General features: G+C 49.9%; 1 protein-coding gene across 2 annotated transcripts in view; it reads left to right on the forward strand.

The window, feature by feature from the left end:
* B4GALT1 (beta-1,4-galactosyltransferase 1) overlaps positions 1 to 18,753 on the forward strand; it is a 59,571-nt gene that overhangs the window by 22,273 nt on the left and 18,545 nt on the right. Inside the window, exons 2-3 of one of the 2 annotated variants that reach the window (XM_047754619.1) lie at positions 11,382 to 11,617; positions 13,248 to 14,302. In XM_047754619.1, coding sequence (XP_047610575.1) covers positions 11,382 to 11,617; positions 13,248 to 13,379 — 368 coding nt within the window. In that variant the 3' untranslated portion in view covers positions 13,380 to 14,302. Of the gene's footprint in view, positions 1 to 11,381; positions 11,618 to 13,247; positions 14,303 to 18,753 lie in introns of those variants that run through there. The other variant, XM_047754618.1, reaches the window with a different exon arrangement.

The following is an 18,753-nucleotide window of genomic DNA, read 5'->3' on the forward strand; positions in this document are numbered from 1 at the left end:
ATGCCAGATCTGTGACTGCTAGGCCACCAGTGAACTCCTTGAGAAGGGTTTAGATCTGTGAGGTCATATCAGATTCACTTTTATGCTACCTTGGATCAGCTGATAGCTTGCTGGAACTCTAGGCTGAGAAGAATTCTGAGACAGAATTTCCGTGCGCACAGGGGAGGGAGAAGAGGGCACACATGAGCTGCAATCTGCTGTCTGCTGTGTAGATGCATCCATGAACAACAGAACCCTAAGGGATTAATAAGGAGAAGGTAAGGAGAGCTCTTTTGCAAATCCAGGAGTGATCTTGAAGACGTCTGTCAGGAGTTCCCGTCATGGCTCAGTGGAAACAAATCTGACTAGCATCCATGAGGACACAGGTTTAATCCCTGGCCTCGCTCAGTGGGTTAAGGATTCAGCATTGCTGTGAGCTGTGGTGTAGGTTGCAGATGCGGCTTGGATGTGGCATTGCTGTAGCTATGGTATAGGCCAGCAGCTTCAGCTCCAATTTGACCCCTAGCCTGGGAACCTCCATATGCCTCAGGTGCAGCCCTAAAAAGACCAAAAAAAAAAAAGGAAGGCATCTGTCAGTCTCTCTGGCCTTCAGTTTCCCTCACGCCTAACCCTGGGACTGAAATGGAATTCTAAAGGTCTCTGCAGTTTGCCAGGATTATGCAGGGGTCTGATTTGAGGTGGATCCTGACCCTTTGAGGTGATGGTATCTGACCCTGACTTTGCTCCCTTAGATTTAGGCCTTGGTAACCTGGACTGAGTGACCACCCAAGGCTTTTCGTATGACCCATTAGACTTTGAGCTTTGGAATTATTCTTTCAAGGAACAAGTGGTATTTGGTGAAGGTCTCTTTGATGTGGCAGTGTGAGGTTTAAGTGAGGAAATAGCAACGTTTTCATTAGGAGGTTAGGCTGTCCACTGCCATGAGGTCACAAATTATAGGCCAGAATCTGGAGGAAACTCATTTGAAATTGAGGGTGAAGGACATGCCTGAGACCATGAATCAGGTGCTATACCAGGAAACCAAAGGCATCCTTAGAGCCCAGAAAGGAGAGTGTTCTTGCCCTTGGTTGCCTTGGTTGTAGGTGTGTCATTAGGGCAGCAATCTAGATTCTCACGCATCTAATAGCAAGATGGTTCTCTGCTATTAGTTTAGCTTCTTGTAGTTGAACAAGTGTCATGGGGTCATCACACATTTGTGCAGCCTGTTCTGCCAGAAACCATCCCAAGTACAAAAAAGAATGGGACACAACTCCTGCCTCAAGGAAATGAGGGTCTGCTGGAGAAGCAGGCAGGAGAAGCATTTGAACCCCTTGAGGGTTCGAATATGGGCTTGTAAAGGTTGTAATGTTGGTTCTTAAAGGGGGTTTGTGAGCATATGGAACAGGGGCCGATTAGCCTGAGGGATTTTGGGCAAAGCTTTGAAGTTCAAAGTTTGAGCTTTGAAGGAATGTTCCCTTACCCACTTCTAAAAGGCTTGTGAGTTAATTTATAAGAATATGCACTGGGAGTTCCTGTTGTGGCTCAGCAGGTTAGGAAACCGATTAGTATTCATGATGTGGGTTCAATTCCTGGCCTCACTCAGTAGGTTAAGGATCCAGCGTTGCTGCAAGCTGTAGTCTAGGTCGTAGGTGCAGCTCGGATCTGGCGCTGCTGTGGCTGTGGCATGGGCTTCAGCTGCAACTCCGATGTGAACTCTAGCCTGGGAATTTCCATATGCCACAGGTGTAGCCCTAAAAAAAAAGAAAAAAGAATATTTACCATAAAAAGGGTCAACATAGGAGTTCCCCTGTGGTACAGTGGATTAAGGATCTGACATTGTCACTGTAGAGGCTTGGGTCACTGCTGTAGGGTGGGTAAAAAGATAAACGGTAGCTTGTAAAGTTAAGATTGGGGAAGTGTTAGATATTCAGATGCTGTAGTCCAGCATTGCTATTACATCTGTTCCTTTGCAAAAACCAAAAGTGAAACAGAGCAACAATACACAGTAGTTCCTGGGTGTAAGTTGTTTTTCTTGGTGCCTCACTCTTTATTTTGTCTTATTTTATTTTATTTTATTGTCTTTTTAGGGCTGCACCTGCCGCATATGGAGGTTCCCAGGCTAGGCATTGAATTGGAGCTGAAGCCACCAGCCTATGGCTTATGCCACAGCCACACCACCGCCAGATCCGAGCTGCATCTGAGACCTACACCACAGCTCACAGCAATGCTGGATCCTTAACCCACTGAGCGAGGCCAGGAATCGAACCTGCATCCTCATGGATACTAGTCAAGTTCGTTAACTGCTGAGCCATGACTGGAGCTCCTCGGTGCCTCACTCTTAAAGAGTTTCATGGGGTGGAAGGGAGGTGGTGATTAACAGGTGAGCCTGAAAACCTACATTTCTCAAAATATAGTCTAGGGACCTGCACTTATGAAAAGGTGGAGTTCTGGGCCCCAGACCCAGACTTACCGACTCAAAAGCTCTGGGGAGTAGAATGCAAGAATCTACAGTTTTACAGGCTCCCCCGGATGATTCTTCGTCTAGTCCCCAGTTTGAGAGCCTCTGCAATAGAAACCTCAGTCATATCTTGAAAGCCAATGCAATAAAGAAAAGGAGACTGCTTGGCCTTCGTTTGAAAGCTGGGTGGGAATTTAGTGGGAGAGGGAGCAGTGTACAAGCAAAGGCAGTTCCACTGAGGTTCATTCCCAGCTGGGTCCTTTTCAGGTCATGCTTTGGAAGACCTACAATGTGTGGCAGTTCAGCACATGGCAGGGCCACTCCTCTCCCCAGAGATGGACGGAGGAGCCGCTGGCCCCATTGTACCTGACTGGTTCAGCTTCTCTTGGCCACCTGGGCTCTGCTCTGCAGACCTCCTCTAGCAGGCTTTTATTTTTTGAGTGCACACTTTGTTTTTCTCTGTGCCCCCAAATGCAGCGTTCTGAGACCACAAATGTTCTCTGCTTCCTGTTGAAAAACATTTTTCCCCCTGGGTCTAGTAGTGGCTTGGATGGTGATCTGGCAGAAAGAACAGTGGGTGTTGAACTTGTGTTCTACATGCAGTGGACCCGAGACATAGCAAGTCAGCCTTTGGAATAGATTATTCCTGTTTTCTGGTCATGGAGTTGTATGTTTTGAAGTCTTATTTTGGAAGACACATCTTTATTGAGAAAGGAACGAAGGAGCAATCACTGTTCTTGTCCTTGGGTTATATTTTTAAATATTTACTGTTCAAGTTTAAAGATATACCCAAAGGTATAAAGACACATACCTTGAACATCTGGTTTAAGAGACAAATCATTTCCAGTGAGTTCCCTTTGTGGCTCAGCGGTTAACAAACCCTACCAGGATCCATGAGGATGCAGGTTTGATCCCTGGCCTTGCTCAGTGGGATAAGGATCCGGCGTTGCTGTGAGCTGTGATGTAGGTTGAAGACACAGCTCGGATCCCAAGTTGCTGTGGCTGTGGCGTAGGCTGGCGGCTACAGCCCCAATTCGATCCCTAGCCTGGAAACTTTCATATGCCTTGGTTGCAGCCCTAAAAAACAAAAAGAATAGAAACAAATCATTTCCAGTACTTTTGACACCTTTGTGAATTACATTTTATTTTATTTTAATTCATTCGGCTGCCCCGTGGCATATGGAGTGCCTGGGCCAGGGATCGAATCCAAGCCAGGGTTACAACCTATGTCACAGCGGCATCAAAGCAGATCCTTAACCTGCTGCTTTGGGCCGGGGATCAAACCCATGTTCCTGCTGCTACAGAGACACTGTTGATCCCCTTGTGCCACAGCAGGAACTCCACGAGTTAGATTTTAAAACCAATGAGAAATAGTTAACATGAGCCTTGAGCAGTCCCATCTGGTGGCTCTCTGTCCTGTGCTCTTCCATCAAGTTTTCTTGAGTTTTATAGACATCCTCTTGGTCACTTCTCTCAGTGGCAGGGAGAATAGCTGTGCACCATCCCCTCAGCTAAGATTTGTGGGCGTATTCTGTGTCCATGGCAGCCAAGTGGACACTCACAGCTCTTCTCCCAGAGAGGAACTGCAGAGAAACAAATCTGCTTCTCTGCAAAGCTTTTCTTGCCTCTGTTCCTTGGCTCCAGTGTTGACTCCCCTTCCTTTGTGCCATTTCAGCTGTTCCCACCATTGTCTCCCTCTCTGTCATTGTTTGCTTTGCAGGTCTCCCTCCCCACCAAGGGCAAAGACTTCTTAACCCAGCCCCACTGCTGCATGCCCGCTACCAACTGGCATGTGGTGTGTGCTAACCAGGTGCATGGTTGAATGGATGTGGTGCTGTGAGTTTTAATGGAGGTAGAGGAGAGTAAGAACCAATCTCGAGTGGTCCCAGAAAGCTTCCTAGGGGAGGTGATGTTTGAGCCGCCGCCACGTAGCTGTTGGATTGGTTATAATGAAGTCCCTGGGGAATTCTAGAGAGCTTCTCTACCCTGAAGGACTAGAGAGAAGATTTGGGCTGAGGCCCATGCAGTAGACAGTGCTTCTCATTTCTAGTCTAAGGGGTCATAAGGTGCATTGTGTGTTGTTCGGACCACGGTAGACAGCTTTTGTTCCCAAGCCTGGGGATTTGGTAGTGCCTGGCTCAGCTTCCAGTGCATATCTGGCCTTCAGAAAATTGGTACAGAGAAAAATGGCTCACCCACCTGTGCCTGAGGAACAGTACTGTGGTGGGGATGAGAGGAGGGGGAGGGATGCTTTGAAGAGGGGCTGCTATACTGTTACATCGGAGGCCTGGCCAAGGGAGGGATTCCAGCATCTCAACTTTTTGAACCACAAAGCTCTAGGCACCGTCTAGTTCCCAAATATATTAATTTCATGGCCCAGGAAAAAAATTTTTAACTTGGAGGCTCCAACATCAAAATCCATGTGATTATTTCATAAAATAAAGGGGATTTTGATGTTTAAAGAGTAAGAAGCAGAATTCAGAGTTCCCGTTGTGGCTCAGTGGGTTAAGAACCTGACATAGTGTCTGCAAGTATGTGGGTTATTTTATTTTATTTATTTTTTTATTTTTAGGGTCGCACTCACGGCATATGGAGGAAGGTTCCCAGGCTAGGGATCTAATTGGAGCTATAGCTGCCGGCCTACGCCACAGCCACATCTTCAACCTATACGCTAGCTCACAGCAACGCCAGATCCTTAACCCACTGAGCGAGGCCAGGGATTGAACCCTCAACCTCATAGTTCCTAGTTGGATTGTTTTTACTATGCCACAACAGGAACTCTGAGGATGTGGGTTTGATCCCAGACCTCGCTTGGTGGATTAAGGATCTAGAGTTGCCACAAGCTGTGGCATAGGCTTAGATCCAGTGTTGCTGTGGCTGTGGTGTAGGCCTGTAGCTGCATCTCCGATTGGACCCCTAGCCTCGGAACTTCCATATGCTGCAGGTGTGGCCATAGAAAGAAAAATAAAATAGAATATCGTTGGTGAAACTCCAAAAAAAAAAAAAAGGCAGCAGCAGCAGAATTACTGCTGGCTCATCAAGTTATGGATCTAGCATTGTCACTGCTTTGGCTTGGGTCAGTGCTATGGCAAGAGTTCTGTCCCTGACCTGGGAACTTTCACATGCCATGGGTGTGGCCAACAAACAAACAAACAAACAGAAGCATGTCATGGACATTCTGATACATTGATTACGTTGAGCTTAATTAAGGACCACCTACATCGTCTTGACTTTGACCATTTTGCCCGGCTGGTGAAACATTGTCACCACCTCACATCAGGCCAAGGACTGTCTTGAACCATTGGCTGATCAGTTGGGAAGCAGCGACTAGATGTTCTAGCCTGTTTTGCTGAGCCTAGAAGATGATCAAGGGGTTCAGACAGCACAAAAGCGAGGCAGGGAGTCTATGCGGGTCTGGCTCTAAATTCGCAGCACTTTAGATGGCAGGGCACGTGTGTGTTTGGGTTTGCTGTGCTGGGCAAGGGAGCAGTGGAATTTGTCTGAGTTGAGCTCACACATTGAAGTTATTGAGCGTCTTACACGCAAGGCCATGACCTAGACTCCCAGCCGAGAGGCCCACGTGGCAGGGTTTTAGCAAGGGGCGGGGAGCCCAGGACAGGCTCACATCTGCTCATCTGCTTACGTAACCCTGCTTCCCAGCTCCCAGAGCCAAGAAAACACACAAGCCGGCCCAGCGGGGCCCAGGGCCTGTGGTAGCACACGCCATGCGCCGCACAGCAAGGGGGACTTGGCTCAGCTTGAGGACTGTCATGAAGCCTCAGGCCTCTGCTTCCTTCCTGTGCCTCTGCCCATGGCCGCGGCCATGGCTCTGAGACCTGCTGGCAGGCCTGCATGGTGCTGGGCAGAGCTGGTCACTGGCCTTCTGGAGCCTGAACCCTCTGGACTTTCTTATTAGGACAGAGCTAGGTGTGCCTCATGGCAGGAGGTGTGCAGGGCCCGCAGGTGGGCCTCCCAGCTGGCACTGAACCCCAAAAGACTTTCAGCCCCAGGTCTGGAGATGCCACGGTTGCTGAGCACAGACCCGTCTCAGGGGCGTGAGCTGCAGGGTTCACAGCAGTGGCAGCTTCACGGACGGAAGTGGGGAAAAAATTGCCAGATTGAGCAAGAGGGGCAGGATGGGGGTCAGCATGCTCCAGGTGCTTGGAGACACAGAGGGTCGTTAGAGGGGCACAGGGAGGGTTAGGGGGATGAGAAGAGGCTGTTCGGTGATCAAACTCTGCATACAGCCTTTGGGACAGCAATTTGTTGAACAGCCTTGATCCAGGGTAGTTTTCACTTAGGTCCTGCCTCATGCTCAGCAGGGAGCTCCTGGAAGTCAGGAGCTGTCCCATCTGTCCCATCACCTCCCACCTCCCCTGCCTGGTACACAGTAAGCATCTAGAAAGGTTTTTTTTGTTTGTTTGTTTTTGTTTTTGTTTTTAGGGCTACTTCTGTGGCATATGGAAGTTCCCAGGCTAGGGGTCGAATCAGAGCTGCAGCTGCCAGCCTATGTGAGTTCCGACCCTTGTCTGTGGCCTGCACTGTAGGTCATGGCAATGCTGGATCGTTAACCCACTGAGCAAGGCCAGGGATTGAACTTGGATCCTCATGCCGGGCTCATTTCTGCTGAGCCACAGCAGGAACCCCTCTAGAAAGTATTGATTGAAATGAATTGAAAGTGGCCTTGACACACCACAGAAAACATTTACATTAAACCCTTTGGAAGAGACTCTGGCTTGATTCTTGAGTAGGTGCCCATGGATGGATTGTCATATGCTGTTAGCACCTTGTATGTGTGAGCATGTGTGCGTGCGTGCATGAATTCTTGTTTTCTGTGTGTGTATGTGTTCTGGGGTTGGAGGGAGAAGGGAGATGGAAGATGGACCACCCAGATTATCAGCTCCCATGATTGGGTGGACAGTGTTATCAGTTGCTGAAGGTCCTCTGGAGCAGAAATGAGTTTGGTCTTTAGTGGTGGTGGTGGTTAAATAAGAGTCTGTTTGAGGTCCAATCCCTGCAGTTTACAAATGGGAAACCATCCTGTGAGCAGATGATACTTGCTCAAAGATCTTCCAGCAAGTCACTGGTAGAGTTGAAAACTGAGGCCCAGGCAGCCTTTCTCCTGACCAGAAAACTCTACCTCAGGACCACCTTCCTGGAACTGCTTAAGGGGCAAAATTTAGATGCTTCTAGCCTGCAGGTGCCTGCTCCAGGGAGGCTGGGCAGACCAAGTGTGAATTCCTGTTTTCTGGGTGGGTTTCAGAAGGCGTGAGAAAGCTGGCAGGGTGACAGTCCAGATGACTCTTGGGTTCCTGAAAATCGAGTTATGTTTAGCAGCACCTTCAGAACCAAAGGTGGGGCGGGCTGGGGATGGGGTGCAGCTGTTGTGGGGCCCTCTGAAGTGAGAAGGGCTCAATGATAGATCTTCTTTTCATGTTTTTCACAAGTGCCCCGTGCAGCAGGGCCTCCCAGAAGACTTTGCCCAAAGTTGGAGAGCTGAGCAAGCCAGGTCTATCAACCTTGTGGAAAAGGGCTATCTCCATGAAAGCCCCGAGGCCAGTGAAGGTGGGAGGTCCAGCTCCTTGCTGCCCAACTTGTCCTGTAAGAATCACCTGGTCCTTGGAGTTCCCATTGTGGCTCAGCAGAAACGAATCTGACTAGCATTCATGAGGACTCAGGTTTGATCTGTGGCCTCACTCAGTCGCTGAAGGATCCAGTGTTGCTGTGAGCTGTGGTATAGGCCGGCAGCTGTAGCTCCAATTTGATCCCTAGCCTGGAAACCTCCATATGCTGCACGTGCGACCCTAAAAAGACCAAAAAAAAAAAAAAAAAAAAGAATCACCTGGTCCTTGTGATCTACACAGGTCCCTCCCAAGATCTACTGCATCAGACTCTCTAAGAGAGGGCCTGAGAGGCCACATTTTTAGTGATTGTCTCACTTGATCCTGATGATAGGTGTGGGGAAAACTGGGCCACATTAACCCCTTAGTTCTGGAGCATAGTACCTACTCACCTGTGGGCACCCAGGGAGGCTGGAGCCAGGTCAGCAGGAGTCACGTGAGGGACTCATCTTTAAGGCCTCTGTTCCTCCAGAAATGGAGGTGTGTGGCCAGGGAGGGACCAGAGCTTTTGGGTCCATGAAGACCCCCTTCCTCCCCCAGTGGGTCTTCTGTCTGAGCTCTGCAGGAATGAGGAGAGCCAAAGGACAAGGCCAGGGAGTTCCGCTTGTGGCTCAGTTTTGATTCCTGGCCCTACTCAGTGGATTAAGGATCTGAGCTGTGGTGTAGGTTGCAGACTTGACTCAGATCTGGAGTTGCTGTGGCTGTGGCGAAGGCCGGCAGCTGCAGCTCCGATTAGACCTCTAGCCTGAGAACTTCCATATGCCACACATGTGGCCCCAAAAAGAAAAGCCAAAAAAAAAAGGCCATGGTCAGATTGGGGCTTCTGGTCTCCCAATGCAAAAGTTTGCCGTTAAAGGAAAGAGGGAGGATATTTCTAGCAGAGAAAGGCATGGTTTATAGGAACTGGGAGGGAGGTAGAGCTGAGACTGCAGGGCATGGTTGCGAAGCTCAGAGGCTTAGTCCCACATCATCCAAGACCACAGCCTTAGAGCCACTGGAGAGTTTTAGCAGAAGAATGATATCATCAGCACAGCGTCTCAGAAGAAAATGAACTAATGGGAGCAGGCCCTGTGACAGTGGACCTGGGTCAGCCTCAGAGGGAGGAAAACTGTGTGGCATCCTGGGGATCCAGAAGAGGAGAGAAGAAGCAGCAAGTCCACACCTGCTGATGGGCAAGAGGAGCAAGAGTCACAGCTTCCTTTTCTGGGGCTGCCTCATCTCGGGAGGGTGCGTGATCCCTCCAGACAAGAGGTGCTTGGAGAGCCACATGCTACTGATGAACAAACTGGGGAGTTCCTGTTGTGGCTCAGCAGGTTAAGAACCTGACACAGTGTCCATGAGGATGCGGGTTTGATCCCTGGCCTCCCTCAGCAGGTTAAGGATCCGGCGTTGCAGTGAGCTGTGGTGTAGATTGTAGATATAGCTTGGATCCCACATTGCTGTGGCTATGGTGTAGGCAGGCAGCTGCAGCTCCGATTCGACCCCTAGCCTGGGAACTGGCATATACCACAGGTGCAGCTGTAAAAAGAAAGAAAAACAAAAACAAAAACCAGGTGACGTAGGGCTACACACTGTACCTTGATGGTTCTTACCAGCATGTTTCGGGTGAACTCGCTCTGGGGTTGTGGTTAGCTTCTGGCCTCTGCTTGGTAATGTTGTTTCCTTCCTTTGTTCTTACAAACAGTTTGCTCCATAGGTGAAGCTGGTTACGCTAGAGTAATGGTTCCCAAAGTGTTCATTGATAAAAATGGTTCTGTGGCCAAATAAGTTTGGGAAATTAGATCAAGTGGAAGGCGTTCCTGGACTGCACAGCCTCTTAGAGCTTTGGTGTGTGCATCATGACTTTGCAGAAGCAAGATGTAGTCTGCAAGCTTCCCAAACTTATTTGAGAGAGGATGTGTTCTTAAGCATCTTACTGGGATTAGTATTTCCTGAAACCCACTTTGAGAAAGTCTGACCTGCAGGGAATGCTGGAGGCCTGGGTTCAAGAGTTGGCTCTGTCCCCATTTCCCTGTGTGTTCCTGGGCCAGTCATCTTTCTCCTGCCCTCACCATGTGTGCTGTGGTAGGGGTAGTGCTCAGACGTGGAGAAGTATGTCTCAGATGTGTGCCTTTCTTAGGCACACCTGTTTCTACTCAGGAGACAAGGTCTTCCGTGCCTATTTCTGCATCTTGACTTTTGCCTTCCCTCTCCTCCTAACCTGCTGCTACCTCCAATTATACCATCCTCATCTCATCAATTTTTCCTCTAGGCCAAGAACTCTATTACTAGCTTAGTTCTCTCATTTGGGGCCATGTACTTCCGGGCCAGCACCTTTTTTTTTTTTTTTTTTTTTTTTGCTTTCAAGGGCCACCCCTGAGGCATATGGAAGTTCACAGGCTAGGGGTCTAATTGGAGCTGTAGCCACTGCCTATGCCACAGTCTCAGCAACACCAGATCCGAGCCACATCTGCAACCTACACTGCAGCTCACGGCAATGCCAGATCCTTAAGCCACTGAAGGAGGCCAGGGATCAAACCCGCATCCTCATGGATGCTAGTCAATTTTGTAACCTGCTGAGCCATAATGGGAACACCTGGGCCAGCAACTTTGGAGTCACCCCTGACTTTTCCTCCTCCATTCCCTACTTATACTAAACATTCTTCTTTGATGTTCTTTCCCCTGTGTCTTCTCTCTGTTCCTCCTCAGTTCCTCCAGTCCCTGCTCGTTTCATCTGTGCATTATGACCCTTCCAGAGACATGGGTTACTCATGCCACTTTCTGCTGCCTTCTGATTTCAGACTTATTTCCTTGGCACTGACCTCCCCTAAACACACACACACACACTCTCTCTCTCTCTCTCTCTCTCTCTCTCTCTCTCTCTCTCTCTCTCACTCACTCATTCACTTTCCCTCATCGAGGTTAGGTTCAGAGAGATGATGTAAGTCATTTGGCCAAGGCCACACAGCTGGGAAGTGGCAGTTAAGTTTCGACCCCTGGATTTCTGAGAAAGTGATTTCTCAACCTTAAAACAGCCTGTCAGGAAGTCTGAGCAGGAATTACTCCATTTCCATTTTTCACTTGAACAACATAGAGTCTGAGGGGAGTAGGTTCTGGGAAGGCTTCTGGTTCTGGGAGTGACCAGCTGTGCGGGTTTGCCTGGTCCTGAAGGGTTTTCTGGGATGGTTGGTCACGCTAGTGATGGACATTGTCCCTAGTGCTGGGTGTGAGTGCCGTCTCCATGGCCACACTGCCTCCCAGGAGGAGATGCTTCCTGTGGCAGCAACCTGGGCACCTGCAGAGTCCTGTGGCCTGATGACTTCTCCTTCCCTCCACCTCTCTAGTCGGCCCCATGCTGATTGAGTTTAACATGCCCGTGGACCTGAAGCTTGTGGAGAAACAGAACCCGGAGGTGAATATGGGTGGTCGCTACACCCCCAAGGACTGCACCTCTCCTCACAAGGTGGCTATCATCATTCCATTCCGCAATCGGCAGGAACACCTCAAGTATTGGCTGTATTACTTGCACCCAATCCTACAGCGTCAGCAGTTGGACTATGGCGTCTATGTTATCAACCAGGTGAGGTCTGGGAAGACGGAGGGAGGGAGTGTGTGTGTGAGAGCATATGCATGTGTGTGTGTGTGTTCCTGTGCACTCAAATATGTGAGAAATGAGGGGTGAAGGAAAGGAAGTGATTTTTTAGACATCTGGCATTTTGGGCATCTAGCATAGAAGTTTGATACCTCAAGTTTATCCTGAATACCTAAGTTCACATCTTTAGACTATTACCCTCCAGGCAATAGTCTAACTTCTAACATCTAACTTCTCTATATACCAAATTCCATTGAAATTCATCTAAAGAGACAGAGTATGCCCATTTCTAAAAGGCTTCATGTCCATTTCATCTCAAGATAAACTCTGGATCTGCTTGTAGTAAGTTTGAGTAGTAAGAATATTGGCAGTTGACAGCTTGCATCAAAGTTGAGGGACTCTGTGGCCTTCCTTGGACCAGAAGAGAAGCTGGAAACAGCAGAGTGTCCATCAACCATTTCTGAGCACTGCTGGGGCAAAGTGCTGCAGAGAAATTAACTAAAGAAACCTAAGTCCCAGGTCCAGCTGTCCTGAAGCTTCCATCCCCACTTATGGCAAGCAGAACCATTCCAGGGAACAATTTTTGAATCATGTCAAGAATTGAAGCTCAGGGTAGGAGAGCAGGAGCTGGTCAAAACCCCTAGAGGCTGTTTGAATCCCTTGGCCAAGGGAGACAGGGACAAGGGCCCCAAGAAAATCTGCAAGCAAGTTAGCCAGATAGTTGGGGGCCACCTTAGAAGACTATTTGAATCATGTGAGAGAGAACAGGTAAATTCCCTGCAAAATTCAAGCCACTCCAACAAGTATTTGTTTAAGAAAAGCTCTGTCATCAAGGAACACTCGTTTGATGCCAGTGAGCACATGTTGATCGTGGCCAGGTTCAGGAGCCTGTTATTAAAGCAGTGGCAGTAAGCACCTGGAAGAGGAAGCCACTGTCACCAGGAGCTAGCCGGGATTACTAAGAACAAGCCACACCAGCTGCATCTCCTTTCCTTGTTTGACAGTTGTTATACCAGTGGGTGAGTGATAAGCTGTAGACACCACGTCAGCTCTTATTCATCAAGGCGTCTGATGGCCTCCCACACATCTACCCTGTGGTCTGAATGGTGTATAAATTAAGTTAAAAGACATATTTGGGTAAAGAGTGTAAAAGGGAGCTAGTGATGGGAGTTCCCATTGTGGCTCAGTGGGTTAAGAACTCGACATAGTGTCTGTGAGGCTGCTTTGATCCCTGACCTCACTAAGTGGGTTAAGGATCTGGTGCCTCAAGCTGTAGCGTAGGTCACAGATGCGGCTCAGATCCGGCGTTGCTGTGGCTGTGACGGAGGCCGGCAACTGCAGCTCTGATTCAACCCCAAGCCTGGGAACTTCCATATGCTGCAGGTGCGGCTGTAAAAAGAAAAAAAAAAAAAAGAGAGTTAGTGATGACGTCGAGTTTTTAAATTTAGGTGACTGAGGTTAAGAAAGACTGGGTTGGGGGGGTGTAAAAAAGCTAATGTATAGAAAGATTATATTTTAGATGAATGTGTGATTTCCCTGTTCAGTTATCAAGTCGAAACAAATCCAAGACCAGTAAATTGAACCACTATCTTAAATTCCTATGACATGATTTATATAGATATTCCCCAAGTTTCAAACGACAGATGTCCAAGTGCTGTTTGCTCCTGCCTGCTCCCAATCCAAGTTGGCAGAACAACTAAGCAAGGCAGCTGGGACCAGTGACACCTCTGTGCTGGCTAATGCTGCCTAGGACAGAGCTTCTCCAGGGTGTGCTTTCTGAAGTGGAGATCTGAGGCCAAGTGCATCTGAGGTGTGCTGGAATGAACAACACAAAGCGGGTTTCATCCTGCAGAACCTTCAGCATGCTGGTGCACATTTCAGCCTCCAGAAGGACTCAGCACGCGGTGTTTCCTGAGCTTGTCTGACTGGAGAACCATTTTCCAAGAATTATCTCAAGTGATGAGTGTTCTGTGAATCAAACTTTGGGGAAAGCAGGCCTGCGTTGGCATCCTCTCCCCTTTTAACTTGCCCTAGGATGCTGAGAAACACCCCCTCCCTTATCTTTTCCCACCTGTATCTTAGCACTGGAAAAAACTAGTTTTTTAAACATTTACAGCTTTTATTCTCTAGTCTTATCTGTATCATTGTCTTCCCCTCCCCGCCCTGCCCCAATCATAGCTTTTTGCTTCTTTATCTTTTTCCTCTCTTCCATGGGTTAACTTTTCACCTTAGAGAATCATTTCCTTCTTATCTCCCTCCCCTCCCCAGCTAATCTCATTTCTTCTGCTGCTTTGCTCTCATTATTTCTTTGGGAAAATAGAATCTGACTTCCAGGTAACTAAGTCATGAAAAAACTGGTAAGTCTGCTCTACCTTTCCAGTAAAGACTATCCTGGATGGGCTCTATAATAAAAAGTGACGATAGGAGTTCCTGTTGTGGCGCAGTGGTTAACGAATCCGACTAGGAACCATGAAGTTGCAGGTTCGGTCCCTGCGTTTGCTCAGTGGGTTAAGGATCCGGCGTTGCCGTGAGCTGTGGTGTAGATTGCAGATGCAGCTCGGATCCCGCATTGCTGTGACTCTGGCATAGGCCGGAGACTACAGCTCCGATTCGACCCCTAGCCTGGGAACCTCCATATGCCGTGGGAGTGGCCCAAGAAATGGCAAAAAGACACACACACACACAAAAAAAAGTGACGATAGAGGAGTTTTCCACGTGGCGCAGCTGGTTAAAAATCCAGCATTGTCACTGTTGTGGCTCTGGTTATACCCCTGGTGTGGGTTCTTTGATACCTGGCCTGGGAATTTCTGCATGCTGTGGGCGTGGCCAAAAGGGGAAGAAAAAAAAAAGTTTGCTAGGAAACCTAAGCCTGGAAAGGAAAGAGATGGGAGGGGAAGCATTTGGAGTGCCCTCCACCTACAAATTAGGACCTTCCTGTGTTCTCTGTTTTACTGCGTGGTAAGGGTACAGGAGTTCAGAGCCTCTGGCTTGGGCTTTGTGTACCGTTTGTTGGGCAAATAGGCCTCTCAGTGTCTTACTGTCTCAGATACTCTGCTGTCATTTTGATGCTCAATCACCCCTCCCCCCCACCCATTTAAGATGAGAAAGGATACCTCATCTACAGTGGGAAGGGCCCCTGAGACATCTAGTCTAAGCGTTCTCAGATAGGTTTTTAAGAACAAAACCTCCTTCTGCCCCATTAAAATGCTACACAGTTGGGAGTTCCCATTGTGGCTCAGTGGAAACAAACCCAACTAGTATCTATGAGGATGTGGGGTGGGTTTGATCCCTGGTCTCACTCAGTGGGTTAAGGATCCTGCATTGCTGTGGCTGTGGTGTAGGCCGGCAGCTGCAGCTCCCACTCGACCCCTGGTCTGGAACTTTTCATATGCCACGAGTGCAGCCCTAAAAAGCAAAACAAACAAAAACTACTATGCAGTGCCCCCTCTGCAGAGGGTCACAATGGTTCTGTTCTACTTGAAGTGGGGGCCATGTCCCCATCTCTACCCCTAACTCCCCTTTAGTCTTTGCTGGGATTCACGTGGACTCCCGAGGCTGGGTAGTGTAAAAACTGCTCTGTTTTGTAGGTGAGCAAACTGAGACTCAGAGAGGAAGTGACCGGACATAAGCAGCAGTAGGGCTGCAGCTCAGAGCCTGGTCCCCCTCTCCTAGGGCCCTCCCCATGTGTCAGCGCTAACTCCCTTCTGAAGGCCATTTAGTCCCTCCCTCAAAATCCTTCTCAAAGCCGAGTGTCCAGGGCCAGGAGTGAGATCCAGGCTCAGGCTGTATGGGCTTCTGGCTCTGCCACTCCCCAGCCCAGTGACCTTAGGCTTGAGTCCTTCAGACCTTGGTTTTCTCTTTGGCGGGAGGGGATGGCTTTAAGGCTTTAATCCTTAGCACATGAGGCTGTGAAGCAGCTGGCCCATGGTGAACCCTAAGTAAATATTAGCTACCCCAACCCGTCTTCCCACCTATTTCCACTGCCCTGGACTATGGTGATAACTCTTTACCACCTTCCCCGCCTCCTGCTTCACCCCCACTTGGTACCAGCACCGAGACCCTCCCTCCCAATTTTGTGGCTCTGTGGGGTTAGAGGATTGGAGACCTAGGGACCATGTCAAACCCACTACCTTTCAGAGGAGGGTTGTATCTCAAGCTGCACATGCAAGGGCTTTTTTTTTTTTTTTTGGCTTTTTTAGAGTTGCACCTGTGGCATATGGAAGTTCCCAGGTTCCCAGGCTAGGGGTTGAATTGGAACTGCAGCTGCTGGCCTACACCACAACCACAGCAATGTGGGATCTGAGCTGCATCTGCGACCTATACCACAGCTCACGGCAATGCCAGATCCTTAACCCACTGAGCGAGGCCAGGGGTTGAACATGCCACCTCATGGTTCCTAGTCAGATTCATTTCTGCTGCAGCACAATGGGAACATCCTAAAGGGCTTTTTTGCCTTGGGCTTTTGTGGCACCTACCCCGTCCACATCAAGCTGTTAACCTCTCCCTCTGGTCTGGTCCTCTCCAATAACCATAAAGACTTACAACTCACAAAAAGTGGGGCGGAGGGGAGTGGGGAGGCTTTACCAGTTGAAATGGAGAAGAGGCAGCATTGCTGTCAGTCCACAGCATCCACCCTTCCTCCTACCCTAGCTGGCCAGTGTCTGAACATCCCGTTAGGGATCTGGCACGTCTGGGACCTTGGCTCCGAGGACGATATCGAGATGTAGCAGATGGGAGGGGTTCACACCACTTTCCCTCATACTTTAATTGGAAAAGGAAACTATAAAACCACTAAAGGTAAAGAGAACACAGGAAGCCACCTGGCAGCCCTAGCCCTCAATAAGAAACGCCGGATGTCGGTGAAAATAAGCATCATCAGGATTACCAAACAGGTGAGGAACACAGGCCCAGCTGGCCAGGTGGGTGTGCGACAACCTTGGCAGCCCTTGGCCTCTGAGCCAGTTCCCGGGATCCATCTCTGATTCTGTTTGTGGATCCCCTGGGACCTCTGATCTCACTCAGCTGCCTGAGCATTTCTGACCACGTCATGCCCTCTCTAAACTCGTTAGCATGTCCCCGTTGCCCACAGACAAGGGTCTAAGGGGCCAGAAGGCTGAGCCTGGCATCGGACAGGGGCCACTGCAGTCCTCCCTACCTCCTGCCACTTCCTCTCAGGTGTCCTTCACACCCTGAGCCACAGCCACACTGCATCATCCCAGAGACAAGCTCTGCTCCCCACCTGGCACCTTTGCTTCCGCTGCATCGCGCCCCCTCCCTGTCCCCCCTTCCTGCCTTCCCTTCTGTCCCCTGGTTGCTCTCTTTCTGGCCACTGTGTAAGACCCTCCCCAGCCTTATAAGCTCTGTGAAGGCCTGGAGTGGAGCTGACCTCTCCATCGGCTTATGCTTTCTAGGCCACGTTATGCATTTGAGGGAGGGATGAGGCTGATTCCCTGTGTGGGTGCTCCCCACCCTGTGGTCTGTGGACTCCAGGCCCTCAGGTCTGACTCCCTGGTCTCTGTGACCATGTGGCTCCATGCACCATCAGGGTTTGGAGCATGGAGCTGCTTCGTGTGGCTCCTGCCTGATTACTGACACCCACTCTCAGGACCCTTTGCCCCCAGTTCTCTGGCAAGGTCTGTGCCTCTTAGAAGTGAAGGCTTCTGGAGTTCCCATTGTGGCTCAGCGGTAACGAACCCAACTAGTATCCATGAGGACATGGGTTCGACCCCCTGGCCTTGCTCAATAGGTTAAGGATCCGGTGTTGTCCGCGTGGGTCACAGATGCAGCTCGGATCCGTGGTTGCTGTGGTTGTTGTATAGGCCAGCAGCTGCAGCTCCAATTTGACCCCTAGCTTGGGGACTTCCATGTGCTACATGTGTGCCCCTAAAAAGGAAAAGCAGTGAAGCCTCGATTCCCCTCCAGGCCAGGTCATGATCCTTAGGAAAGCGCATGACCAACACCACCCCACCCCCTCCCATCCCGACCTGTCCACAGGCCTCTCCCCAAATCTCCCTGCCCCTGGTGGACCATGGGTGACCTCCCCCTTCAGGAAAAATGCAGAGCACCTCCTTTAGCCCTGTGGTTGTTGATGGTCATAAAACTTTATGATCTTTTGGACTGAACCCCTTTCATGGTCTCACTTTGAATATTGGCCCCTTTCGCCCCCCTAGAGAGGCAGTGGGATACTCCCCTTGTTCCTGCTGAGGGAACGCTCCCAGAGGTGAGCAACTTGCTAGGGTCCCCTGATGTCCAGGTAGCAGAGCTGGCATTTGGACAGAATTCATCCAAGGCCTAAGGAATGCCTCGCCCTGCCATGAGCTTTCCTCACACTGGGGGACAGCTCATATCTACTTGGCAGTGCTCCCTGTGAGTCCCTCTGGGGCATGGGAGGGAGGTAGCAGCTTGGGAGTAACAGCCTCAGAACCCCCTGGGAGGCTTGTCCAGTTGTCATGGTAACAGGTAAAATCTGGCCTGAAAGAGGAACCCAGCTCCTGCCTGAGGAGTCGCCATCTCACTTTGGAATTTTCCTCCCTCTTCCTTTTCATCTGTACACTGTCAGGAGGTGGCTCCGGGCTGATTGTCTGGGACTGGGTATGGGCAGGTTTGGTGACAGTTCTTTGGCATCCTTGGTCAGAGTATCTGTCACCACACCTTAGCAGCTTACCTCTGTCACCGGGCCAGGCAGCTGGTTTCTAAATAAGGCTAAGACAAATTAGAGGGAAGCAGGTTCCTGAGTCCACCCTGCTGCGGAGGACAGCTGCCTGGGCCTGAGGCCCCCTCCTGCTTTCGTTTCCAGCTTGATCATGTCGTTTACCATCCCCCATCCCTGCCTTCCCTTTCCTGCCTGAGCTGTCAGTGCCCAGATTGATGTGTGCAGGAATGGGGCTCCGGAGGGGCCGGCCAGCCCTGCCCTGCAGCAGCCCCTTCCTGTGGTGCTGGAACCTGTTGGGGCCTCGGGACCAGGAGGGTTGCGGGGAGGCTGGGGGTATCTGTATCTCACTGCTGCTCACGTGCTGCCCCAGAGATTGGTCATTTCCTTTGCTCTCTGTTTTTCCCTTTCTCCTTCTGTGGCTTCACTCTGGGTCTCCTGGGAAATGTGTCTGAGGACTTACAGGTACTTGCAG

This window comes from Phacochoerus africanus, chromosome 12 (genome assembly GCF_016906955.1).
Source record: "Phacochoerus africanus isolate WHEZ1 chromosome 12, ROS_Pafr_v1, whole genome shotgun sequence".
Classification (NCBI taxonomy): Eukaryota; Metazoa; Chordata; class Mammalia; order Artiodactyla; family Suidae; genus Phacochoerus; species Phacochoerus africanus.